This window comes from Lasiodiplodia theobromae (genome assembly GCF_012971845.1).
Source record: "Lasiodiplodia theobromae strain AM2As chromosome Unknown scaffold_8, whole genome shotgun sequence".
Taxonomy (NCBI): domain Eukaryota; kingdom Fungi; phylum Ascomycota; class Dothideomycetes; order Botryosphaeriales; family Botryosphaeriaceae; genus Lasiodiplodia; species Lasiodiplodia theobromae.
The window spans coordinates 400,781-412,953 of NW_023336574.1; the positions used below are offsets into that span (position 1 = coordinate 400,781).

At 58.8% G+C, this 12,173-nt stretch overlaps 1 protein-coding gene across 1 annotated transcript; it reads right to left on the reverse strand.

Annotated features, from left to right (window-relative positions):
* Positions 1-8,924: 8,924 nt before the first annotated feature.
* On the reverse strand, positions 8,925-9,884 carry LTHEOB_3151 (Zinc finger C2H2-type protein; the record flags this gene model as incomplete). Its single annotated transcript, XM_035512043.1, has 1 exon — positions 8,925-9,884. The coding sequence occupies one exon, from the start codon at positions 9,882-9,884 to the stop codon at positions 8,925-8,927; it is 960 nt and encodes a 319-aa protein (XP_035363044.1).
* Positions 9,885-12,173: the final 2,289 nt, after the last annotated feature.

Consider the following 12,173-nt stretch of genomic DNA (forward strand, 5'->3'; position numbering starts at 1 on the left):
GCTATAGAAGATCTCTCCCTTTTAAACCAAACGATAGGAGAATGAAACAATAACAGCAGACCACGAGATAAATGGTACGTGTGTTCAAAGGCGTGTCAAGGGGAACGTGCACACATGTCCAGCATCTCGGCGTTGCATAGTGGGCGTGTGACTCCCGGGAACCTCTACCTTCCTAAGGACGGCATCTGCACATACACACATGCTCCCAGTCATTGGGCCCGTGCCATTTCTCCCTCCCCGTGGTCACGAGTGATACTTGAAAGCTGCTCCGCTCGGTTTAAAGGTCTCCGCGACTGCGATGTCACTTTCGAGATCCAATCTTTGGGGACGCATCAAAGCCGGAAGGAGGGCTCCAAGTACTTCACTAACGGACACACATAAAGCACTGCGGGCGCTTCACCCGATTCGCGTCTACCATAGATCAGCAGACCTATGCTCTAATTGCCGGCACCAAAAGCCAATCAAGATTGCCAGTATCTTCGCGGAGTGATGATCAGCATCCTGCCAACGATGAGTATCATCAAGTCCAAACACAGTAGCAAAGCGCGGCGTGACTACGGGCCACATTAGGGGACGAGCGAGTCGACGGCGGTTGCCGTGAACGCGGGCGAAAGCAAGGATAAGAAATAAGTGACGGGCATTGAAAATAAAGGGCCGGTAGAGCTCATGTGTAGATCATCCATGCGGGAGTTCCAATTTTAGAGGGCAGCCTTAAATGGCTATAGCCGACTTTGTGTCAAATCGAGACGATCTTCAAGGTCGAAGCGTCTTAAGAGCGTCGCCATATGACACACAAGCGAGGCGAACATCGTATACCTACTGTACTTACAATAGAATGACGAGTCCCGCGAGTCCGTGCCGTTTGCCTCGTCCAGCACGTCTACACATCGAGAGCGGTGTGACCGAGCCTTTTGTGGCGCACAGATGTGATGAGCGTTGGCTTGTGGTTGGGACCGCGACGTCAGAGGCTCTGCTACCTGATTCGAGATTGATAACGCAGAACAAGGGCGGCCAGCCAATCAGAAGCCCGGATATACTTCATCGTAGATTTGCTCAGGAAGTTGTTTTGCTGCGGGCTGACCTTTCTAGCACACATGCTCATGTGAGCAACTGCCTCCGATATCGACACTTGTCAACTGCAGATGATTACGAAATAAACCAGCACGCACCCACCTCAAACCAATAGTGTATTGAAGAATACGTGCCTTTAAACAAAGCTAATGCATACGTAGCAGACGCGCTGCGCGCACATTTGACTACGCAAGCTCATGCCTCACTGATCGGACCCTGGCTGTTGCTCTCCGCGATCGGCACGAGCTGAAAGGCCGGGAGCTAGAACCCACCATAAACCATCGTCACTTTTCGTGGCTAAAAGGGACAATTCCATCTCATCGCCGATTGCGCCCACGATCGACTTCAGCCGCACTCGGGGTACACTAACCCCCTAACGCCTTTGTAGATCACCACCACCATCCTCTCTCATGCTACCGTTACAACCCCCGAGCCAAGGGGAAAAGGGAAAAGGCAGCGACTATGTACCCAATAGTCAGGTAGCCCATTGCGAATCATCACGGGCCCATCGATCCTCGCGTCATTCTTCTATCGTCATTTTATCGGATCTCTGTTTTTCGTATCGCCATACGAGCCTAGCCTCGACTCCCGAGTCTCACGCGTGCACCACGAAAACAGAAACCATCGAAAGGCATCTCCTGCCGCATAGGAAGCGCGGAATACTAGCTATGGAAAGCCGTAAACCATCACGATGCTTACGAAGGGCACAAGATACGCTGCAGAAGAGGCTGCCCTTCCAATTCCCCACAGATGACACCACATGGGGCCAGTTAAGATGCCGTATCTGGATGTAGTTGGAGGGCCTTCTGATTCGCACAAAGCGCATGCAGACCTGGCCTCCAATTACCCACTCAAATGAGCCACACCATGATCCTCGCAAGAAAGAGCCAAGTTCTTTCGTCGCCCTCCGTGACCAAGACCCCTGCTCTTTCAAGCCACTATAACCACAACAACCCTCCATTGCTACACACGTGGACGGACCGCTGCATATGCAACGGCATCTTGCACACGCACCGGTGAGAAGGAGAAGGCAAGAGGTAAGTAAAAAGGGGAAGCTCGTTGCCTCACAGCGCGCGCGCCTCGCGCCGGCCAGTCGTACCAACGTACTCAGCCACACATGCTACAAGGAGCATGTATACCCGCGACACTTCTTGCTCAGGGTCCCGCTGATGCCGCTGCAACCCACCACTACATACCCGCCTGGCATTCCCCATGCAGCGGGCCGGCCAGAAGCAAGGGGGGGAGAGAGGTGGGGAAAAGTATGTACATACATACAGTGGCTTCCCGCGGGAGATGACCATGCGCAGGGCAAAAGTTTAGGCAGCCTCCACGCTAGGGAAAGAAAAAGGGAAAGGGCGAAAGAATAAAGACGCGCAGGGAAAGGCAAAGCAAGAAGCAAGATGAGCCAATCAAGCATGCCCGCATACAAAAGGGAAGGTTACCCGCCTTTGCGCGGGTAAGTGAGGAGCCGAAGCCCCGATGTTATGCATGAATGTACGCATGTACGTATACGTGTGTTCTATTATTATTCCGGAAGGAGACAAAAGAGAGAGAGGACGCGGCAGAGGCGTGATATTTTTCTCCCCACCTACATGTAAACCTTGGGTACGAATTCCAGTTTCGTTTTTTCCTTGGTTTTTGTGCCATGTGAGCAGTCGACTTTTTTGGGGGGGGTTGTTTTCTTCTTCTCTCTCCCCGTTGGCTGGGCTAGACATGTTCGTATGCCGAAACGGTACGACATACGGCAGCGGCCAACGGGAAGCGGAAGAATCGTACATGCAAGGGGTTTGGTGACGCACGAAAAATAAAAAGATCATATGAGACGCAACATACGTAAAGCAAGGAAAAGGGCCCGCAGTAGAACAGATTCCATGAGGCAGGCAGGCGGTCATAGTAAAAAAGACTAAGAAAAAGTGGGAAAGGAACCCGAAGGAGAAAAAAAGCTGCATGTTTCACAACCAACGGTTTTCTTCCGCTTCTAACCGGCTCGCTTTTCCCTGGCTGTTGTGTTTCCTAGCCCAAAAAGAAACGATAAAGAATCAGGAGAGCCAAGCTGGCGGAACCGGCGGAGACGATGCACACCACGAGAAAAAAACCGATGAGCAAAAAAGAAGGAAAAAAGCAACAACAGAATCGAACGATCGACGCAGAAAACAAGAATAAGAAAATGTCCGTTTCGATCGCTCGATTGCTCACATATGTCATTCATTTGTTTTCCGCTCCTTGAACTGCAGAAGAACCCTGAACGGCCATGATCCTTGGCCAGGGCTGCGTTGCGCGTGGGGCATTGCAACACAGTCTCTCTCTCTCTGCCTTCCCGCCGTTGTACGACGTTCCAGCAAACCCATTGGATCGAGCCCGTGGCTAGCCAGCAGCGGTAGCAACAACAGCCCTCCACCACCCAACGACCGACGTCTCGTCTCATGGGAGAAGCATATGTAATGTACGTTAGCGCGTGCCATGCCATGCAATGCCCCCTCTTCCCGCCGGGGCGCCAGAGCCTCGTGAGCCCAGCGGTTCGACCTTTTTTCCCCCCCTCCCTACTTCCACCCCTTGCCAGCCCTTTTGCCGCGTGCAGCACGGGTCCACGCACATGTGCGTAATGAACCAAGACAGCTGCTGCTGCCCCTCTGCAGCCGGCTGAAGACGGTATACCGGCGCCAGGAAAAGTGCCCACCGGACCAAGCTCCGCGGTAGCATGTACATGTACATGTACATGTACATAAACATACATGCAGATAAGCCCACACACCTCTCTCTCTCGCAAATGTGTTGGGGGGAGGGAGGGAAGTGGAGGGGCGCACAACATGCATACTTCCCTTACCCTTGCGCGCTCCCCTCATCCTCATGCCCGCAGGAAAGCCACACGACGAGCAAAGGCTGACGGAAGGCTCGCCTAGCGAGCCCCCTCCAAACCACGATAGCCCTGCATACACAACCTGCATGGCGATCCACATGCTCTCTGCGCAAGCGTCCGCCGTCAAGGATCCTCTCTCGTCATCCAACAATATCATGTTCTCTACAGTAGTCAATTCGTTTCCTTCAGTCTTCAATCACTTGCCCGTCTTACGTGCATCAGCAGAGCAATCAAAGGGCGACGTATAACGGGGAGGGAGGGCATTGGGGGCATTGTTGGAGGAGGAGGGCGCAGGGAATTTTCTTGCATGCTTCAGCTTTCCAACGCCCGGCCGCTCCCTCCCTTTCGGGACATCTTTTTACCCGGCCAGTCCAGCCGCCCTCCCGGGCTGTGTAGGTCATGATCAATCGGAAACATCGGTGGCTGCGGAGAAATAAAAAAAGGAAAAGGAGGCGGGGTGGCTTGGTTCTTTTCCTTCTTTCCACACGCCACTCGCGTCCTGCCCTTTTTACCTCCCGCGCCTCACTATCTCTCTCGCCCGTTTCCGATGGGAGGGCTTTTGTGTAACCCGGCTCCGGTTTGTAATGCCCGCACCGTGGTTCCGGGTTGGGCTCGGCTTTGTCCGGCTCTCGTTATCCTGCAGGGCTCACGGGGACGCAGGGGAGAAGAGAGATCTAGGCAGGTTGCATGTGGAGGTGACTGTTGGGAAGTTGAGTATTGGGCTGTGATTGGGGGGTTGCGGTCCGTCGAGTCTGACTGAACCTTCCCCTGCACTCTGCTTTCTGCGGGTTGCCGGACAGGGTACGAGCGCGGGAACGATGCTCCCGGGCCGTGTACCACATGAGGGGGACCGTAGATAGTGTCTCTCTGGGCTATGTAGTAAGCTCATGCCCTCGGGGGCTGAGGTCCAAAGATTCTGTATGTGGAAGCCGTATAGCGTATGCGCCTGCGGCTAGGCGGGTTGGCGGTGAGATGTAAGTGGTGTGGTGTACCTACCTGACGCAAGCTCCCCCTGCATAGAACATCTCCACGCAAGTCATCTGCACATCAAAAAGTCTAAAAGATGGAGTGGAGAAGGAAAAAACAAGGAAGAAAAAGGTCGGCATGAATATGAAAGCCGACAGTGGCCTGAGCACCCGAAGTATCAGGAGATGAGGATGAACAGGAGTAGCAGATGATGAGACTGGTACAGAGGCCAAGAAAAGAAAGGGTGGGAGAACCACGCGCTTACCTACGCATTCCCCTTGTTGGTTTTGCGGCTACGTGCGCGTGGCGTGGGCACACCAAGGTGGACACCTGGGCTGCGCCGCAATGCGGCAAGCCGCGCGAAGAGGGGGGCGATGGTGGGCATCAAGTATACACAGCCGCAGCATATGCTTGCTTATTCTTACTTTTTCCAACGGCGGGCGGCGGACCGGTGCGGTATCCGTGATCGCCAGGAGAAGCAACCCGGGGATGCCGGCCCAAAAGTCAAAGACAGGCGGCAACAATGCAGGGCAGCGGAGATCGGTCCTCAGAGCCTCAGATCGAAGAGCTCGGACGACGTGACAGTCCCGGCGGGCAGAATTCCTTTTTCCGAGCGCCTGACCGTCCTGCTGCGGCCTAACCAGGTCCGAGCATAGGCGCTTCTACGGAGCATGAGTCGAAGGCTTGCTGATGGAAGCTGAGGTGACGCTGACTGATTGAAGGGGCGGAGAAATAAGGGAGAGAGCAGTGACGACGGAGATGGCCGCGCGAGTCATCACTGAACTCCACAGCGGACTTTGTTCGGATGATCCGCAGAGCATCCAAACCCAAATCCACAAAGATGTGACATGGGGAAGGACGGGGTCTGGAGCGGGATTTTTCTTTCTCGGACGTATTTCGCAAAGGCTGACGATAGCCGGCTGGCCGAGAGAAGGACGATAACGACCAGCTGAGCGGCATGATATCCGAATCGCAGCTGGAAGAACCGGATATCAAAGTGCAACGCTGACTCGAAAGGCAGCGCAGATCTACGCTCTCGGTGCGCATGTACCGTTGCGCGCATCGAGTCTCGGAAGCCTTGCAGGTCGAAGTGCATCCCGTATCTGCCATGCCAGTGATCGGTGTGAGGTTGTGGCCAGCATGAATCTCGGGCAGCAGCAGGCTGTTCGCTGCAAGTGGGATATACAACCTGAAGAGGAAGAGAAGGCTGAGACAGCGGGCGTGTGTCACCCAGAAAGCAAGCTTGCCTTCCAGGGCAAATGACAGCTCAGCGAGGGCAGCGAAAGGCTCAAGGGATCTCGCGTCTCACGCCATGCGAGATGCAATGCTGACGGCGATGCCTACACATCTGGCACACGTGATGGGGTCCATGGCTGGTCGGGCAGAGCCGCTGCGGCTTGTTTCGAAGTCCCGCTGCGGCGCACGGCAGATTGCTTGGGCAACGGGCGGCGCGTTTGAGATAGCCGCTGCAACGCGAGAGCGAGGGAGATTGCTGTCGTGGCGGCGGTTCTGTCCTGTCGATGGCAATGCACAAAGCTGCCCTTGCGTCGGTTGTCGCGTGCCAGCAGCTGGAGGCATCGAGGGACAGGCACCGGGGTCATCCGACACTGCGGGTGTTCATGCCGTGCCGCTCGGCGGGGGAAGACATGCTGCAAGCAGGTGAGTGGTCGAATTTGCGTTTCGCTAGCCGGCGCAGCGTCGCAAGCGCTGACAAGACGGACCGTGGGTTGGAAGTTGGCGGGCGGGAGAGCATCGCTGCATCCGCCGGAGCAAGCCACGCAGCGGGAATGAGGACGCAAACGAGATCGGGCGATGGACGAGTAGCAGCGACGATGACTTGCCCGTTGCGGGCCAGTCACGCAGGCGCAGGCCGGACTTTGCGCGCCGGAGTTTGCGCAGGGCGTGTCGAGGGAATACCAGCGCACCACCGGCTGCAGGGACTCGACCCTTGGTCCTGCCGCTCCTGCGGCGCAGCCGAGCTGCTGAAATGCTTGGCTCGCGGGCGGGGGACAAAAGCAAAGTGGTGGTGCCCGGCCATTTGGCGGCAGCCTGCCACGACGACCCCTCCTCCCTGCTGCAAACGGCCGCCGCCTCAGCCATGGGAATTCGCTGCGAGAATGCAGGCGCGCCCATGACTCCCAGACCTGACCTCTCGCCCCGCCGTGCGTGGTGTTTGTCGACGCTCACCGTCGGTCAGCCCGCAGCTGTCGTTGCGGATAGATTGGCCTGGGGCGGTTCCCCAAAAGAGGAAACGGGGGGGAGCCAGCCCTGCCGGGCTGCGGCACCACCAGCTGCACGCTTCCAGGGCCAAAGCGGGACCCCGTTGCCGCCAGGGGACCGCGCACGAAATGGACCGCGGGCTCGACCAGCTGCCCTCGCGCTGGCGCCCGCGACCGATGATGTGTGTGGCGCGCCCCAAAACCCTGGGTTGCGTGAAAGGGAAAAAAGGGCTTGTGCGCTGCAGTCGGTCGTGCGCGCCGGTCGGTAGCAAACAGCGCGAGCGAGCCCCTCTCTCTCCAGCCAGGAAAAAAAAAAAATAAACGCCCGCCAGGAACCGCTTCAATCAACGCGCGCCTGCCAGCTCAGCCACAACCCCGGTCCCTTGGTTTCTCTCTCGCTCTCACCATTTTCCTTTCCCCTCATCAGGCGCCGAGAACACCCCTGCCACGCTCACGCCTCTTCCCCAACGGCCTCCTCCGGCGCCGCCCGCAAAAGAGGCAAACCGGCTCTTCGCTTCTTGCGGCAACTCCACTCTCTCAAAGGGGAGCAAGCGTGCGCTCGCGCCCCCGGGACCCCCTCCCCAAAAAAAGCCTGCTGAAGCCTGATGGGAACAGTGGACGAAACCCACTCGTGTCCACGCACGCACCTCCCCTCATTCCCGTCCCCCAGGCCCGGCGCCGCCGCGTGCAGCAAGGCAGAGGCCCCAATGTTTTTTTTTGTGCTTGATGAATTTTTCGCGGAGCCTTGTGACTTGTGTGCCGGTCCCTGCCCCCGGGGACGACTCCGCCGCGCCTTTTGATGAGATGATTGTGGGTATGTACTCCCTTTCCAAAGGGCGCACAGGTCACCGTGACCCTGCGTTGTTTTGAGACGACGACTCTCCACACGCTTCCATTTGGGAAATCCCCGAACTCCGTCCAGAGCTGCGGGAAAATGACGATGGATGCACGTCAGCAATGCGAGTCGTGTGAGTGGCACAGAATTAAGGGACGCTTTTTCGCTTTGCTATTTTTTTTTTCGACCCGTCTCCACCCTTCTGCCTGTTGTGGTCCAGCCCAATCAGCTAGTGGTGGGCCTTTTGCCCCTTCTACCAGTTGTTCTGGTATGGGCCTCGGACGCGGATCGCCATTGTAATATACTACACTTCATGAATAATAGCAAAGAGTTTCTCTTGCTTGTGATCGCTCTTTCATAACCTTTCGTGCGCTACCTCCGGCACTTCCGCGGACGGCTTCTGCTCGGCTGGCGGAAAAAATGAAACAAAAAAATTTGGTGGGGAGGTGGCCAATGTTACAATGACAATAATGAAATGAATAGTGTGTGTGTGATGCGAGCCGTCCACTGTGAATGCCTCCCCCCGCAGATCCGAAGAACCATGGTTCCGGTGATGTAACCCTTCACCCACTTCTGTCTCTGCAACCGCCTTGTTGAGAAGCCAAGGATATCAACCCATGAAGTACCGGTAACCCACCAGGCTCCAGTCCCCGCGCTGATTGCTCCGAGCAAAAAAAGAAAAGAAAAAACCAGAACCCGTGCCTTGTGTGTATCTCGAAAGAAGATCCGTTGAGAACCCCAGTCCGGAAGTTAACGCCTTTTTGCCCGTTGTTTGCTCCGGTCATAGCCATGACGGCATGCGTCTATTGCGTGCAATGCTCGTGAGTCAATGAATAGATGTAGAGAAAAAAAAAAGAATTACTAAAGGGAATATGTGTTGGCCCGCAAAGCAACCATCTCTTGTAAGATGCCCGAAGCGAGGCCGCCAACGCCGCCCATGTGATGAAGCAAAAGTGAGAAGAGATCGGCCCGAAGTCTATGCATCGAACTTGCGCTGTCCACCGGCAGCGAGAGCGAGGGCCTCGAGACCAAGCGTGCCCTGCATGGATCCAGGCGACAGCTGGAAGTGCTCCGGAGGCGGGTAGCTCATGCCGTCAGGGTATGGCGATGTAACGTAGTCGCCGATGGGCTGCACGGCAGGGGCGCCGCTGAAGCTCGAGCGCGGGCTGATCTGAAGGTTGGGATCCACCATGGACGCGAGCTGGATCTGGCCCTGGACGGACTGGATGGGCGAGGGCTTGGGCCGGGGGGCGGACTTGGCCTTTTTCACGCGGCTGTCGTCGTCCGTCTTGGAGGCGTTGCGTGCGTTGCGGCCGTTCTGGTGGGTGCGGCGGTGCTGCTCCATGTTGTCCTTGCGCGTGAAAGCTTTGCGGCAGTCCGGGCAGACTGCGTCCTTCTTGCCCGTGTGCTTCTTTGCGTGGCGTGCTGCGTGGCCCGAGGTGGTGAAGTAGTCCTTGCAGCCGAACGAGGAGGCGAGAGGGCACGGGTACTGGTTCTTCTTTGTCCGGGGCTGCGTGGGAGGCATGGGCTGGCGCTCAGTGCCGGGAGGGCGAATGAAGACCTGGCTGGGTTGAGGGTGCTGCGCGTAGGCCTGCTGCATCATGGGAGGATACTGCTGCATCATCTGCTCCTGCTTGACGGAGGGCATGGGGCCGATGTAGTAGGGCAGCTGCGACATGTTGGGCGATTGCGATTCCTCGTAGTTGAAGGTGGGGGTGGTTGGTGACGGGGAGCTCATGGCCGCCGAGTCGGTCGAATCGCTGCGGAGAAGTTGTGGTGTCTGTGGTGAGAGGCAAGGTGAAGAGGTGTAGCTGGACGTGCGCGAACGAAGACCCGGCTCTAGCGAGGGAAGTCGGTTGACGGGAGCTGGAGCTGGAGCTGCTGAGTCTTCGTTCAACAGCGAAATGCGGCGGCCGACGGAGTTCCTGCCGTCCATGATTTGCGATGTATACGGTAGCGACGAGCGGGATAAGCGGGGCGACCCGTGCAGCGGAAAGGCGCTTTGCTGGGGCGGTGACGTGGTTGCGTGGAAGGCGCTCTGGGTCTCTGCGGCAACACTGGCGGTGGGCGGTACCGTGCTGGGTGAGGGATTGGGAGAAGAGGCAGTGCGCTCGTGCCGTGGTAAAAGGGCGACGGTGGCTTGGTAGAGGCTGTGAGAGCGCAGAGATGTGGGTGAAGGTTGGATGCGCTGGTGTTTGGCAGTTGCTGTCTTGGGACGGGGACACGAGAGACGTGGGCGAGCAGAGGCTTCTTATGGCGCGGATGGGGAAGGGCAGGGAAGGACGGGCGGCATCCAGGGCGCGCATCCAGCAGGGTTCTGTGCGATTGCCCAGGGTCGCATATGGGCTTTCGCAAAGCGCATCAGAATGGCATACTCAGACGCCAGGCAGGCCCGGCTGGCGCCCCACGCAAAGCCACGGCTCGCGTGGATCTCGCAGGCCCCTTCGTCCCTCGAGCGCAGCGGGCGCGCCCCCGGCCGCATCCCCCGCTGTACGAGTCTCGGTGCCCAGCACCCCCCCTCGCGCGCCGGCAACGACAAGGCGGCGCCGCGCGCAGCAGCTCATGGGCGCGGGCAGCGGCCGCTTTCGGCTCGCGCAGCCTCTCTCCGCGCCGCCCGCCACGACTCGCGCGCGGGCAGCGCATCCCTGGACTCCAGCTGGTGCATCGATCGATCGATGCCGTCCAATCTCTCGAGACGTGTGCCTCGCGCCCGCTTCTGGCACGCCCCACCCCGTCGTGCGGCTCGCCCGCCCACGAGCGCTGCCTGTGTCAATAGCGGGCTCCTTGCTTGCGGAGGCCGTGCCGTGCTGCCCTGCGCGCGCGCAACCGGCGCCGGCGCAGTGAAGGCCGCGGCAACGCGGATCGCGGGCGAGTCAACGGCGCGCATTGAGTCGCGCAGCGCGAGGCATCGCGACCTTTGAGCCTTCAGGCGCGCCGCTGCCACAGCTCGCAGGCAGCTTCCGGCGCCAAACGCCGTTGGCGATTACATCACAGGGCTTCGCGGCGACAGGGTTCCCGCCCTCGCTCCAGGTCCTCACCGGCGGCCGCGCTGCTGCCGTCCCCCTGCGCGCACCAGACCCCGTGCGGCTAGCGGCCCTGAATTCTAGATCTCCCTATAATTCCTCGATCTCCTAGCACACTCGTCCTCTTCTCGCCCTCTGATGATACAGCTGCCGCGACGATCGAGCTGCCGCGCTCCTGACGGCCGCCGCAACAGGGCCTGCCGCCGCCGCGACCTCACCCCCCCGTCCGCCGAGCCAATGGATGCCCGCCGCCGCACCGCAATATTAACCCACCCGCCGTCTGGATCTCCGATCTGATCGCACATCGACTCGCCAGCCCGGTTGGGCGCCAGCCTGCGAAACGAAGGCCCTCTGCTAGCGCAGGAGACGCCGCGGCGCGTCGCGCTCGTCGCCGCTCGATTGGTCTCGCCAGCTCCTGCGCGACGAGAGCCTCGCTGCGCCATGCAGGGCAAACGACCGGTGCGTCGCGCCGGTATGACGTAGCACAAAAAGCCGACAGCACTCGGGCCTTCCTCCTCTCAGGGTCTCGCACCCGCTCGGCTGGGTCACCGCCGCCGGAACGCCGTGGAAGCGCGCCCTGCACCGGGATTTGCGCCTGTTGTTGCCCTGGTCCTGGCCTCCTCCACCGCCGTCGGGCTCCACCCTCCGCGAGGCTCTGCGAGCTGTCCGGCGACTGTTCAGGAAACTTCGCACCACCCCCGGCACTGACTCTCGCCTGCGCGCCTGACGCAGATCGCACTCCCGGCTTCCCGCCCCCAATGCCGGCACGTTGCACGGGTCAGCGCGTCCCTTCGCCTGTGTCCGCAGCCCTTTCAATGCGGCGCCGGCGCCGTCGTCATCGTGATCCCAAGGCGAGCGCACGCGCGCTCATCTCCGCGCCTGTGCACGTGGGTTTGATGCGCAGTGCAACGCCCCAAGCGAAGCGCTGCCACCGCGATCGGAAACTCTACCAATCTGACAGGGCCACGCATGGCCGACAAGTCAATGCTTGTCACCCCAGACTCCCAATGCCGGCTAGCAAGCCACAACAGCCGCGCGACCTCCCGCTTTAGTGAAATTGCGGTTAGAATGCGCGAGTCTGGAACGTCTGGAACGTCGTTATGGAACGTGTGCTTGGAAGATCCGGAGATGAAGCCGGGTTTCGAGTCTTCGATTTCCCTGTTTCGAGAAGCGGAGCATGAGGGAGCGGTGACAAGTCTCAC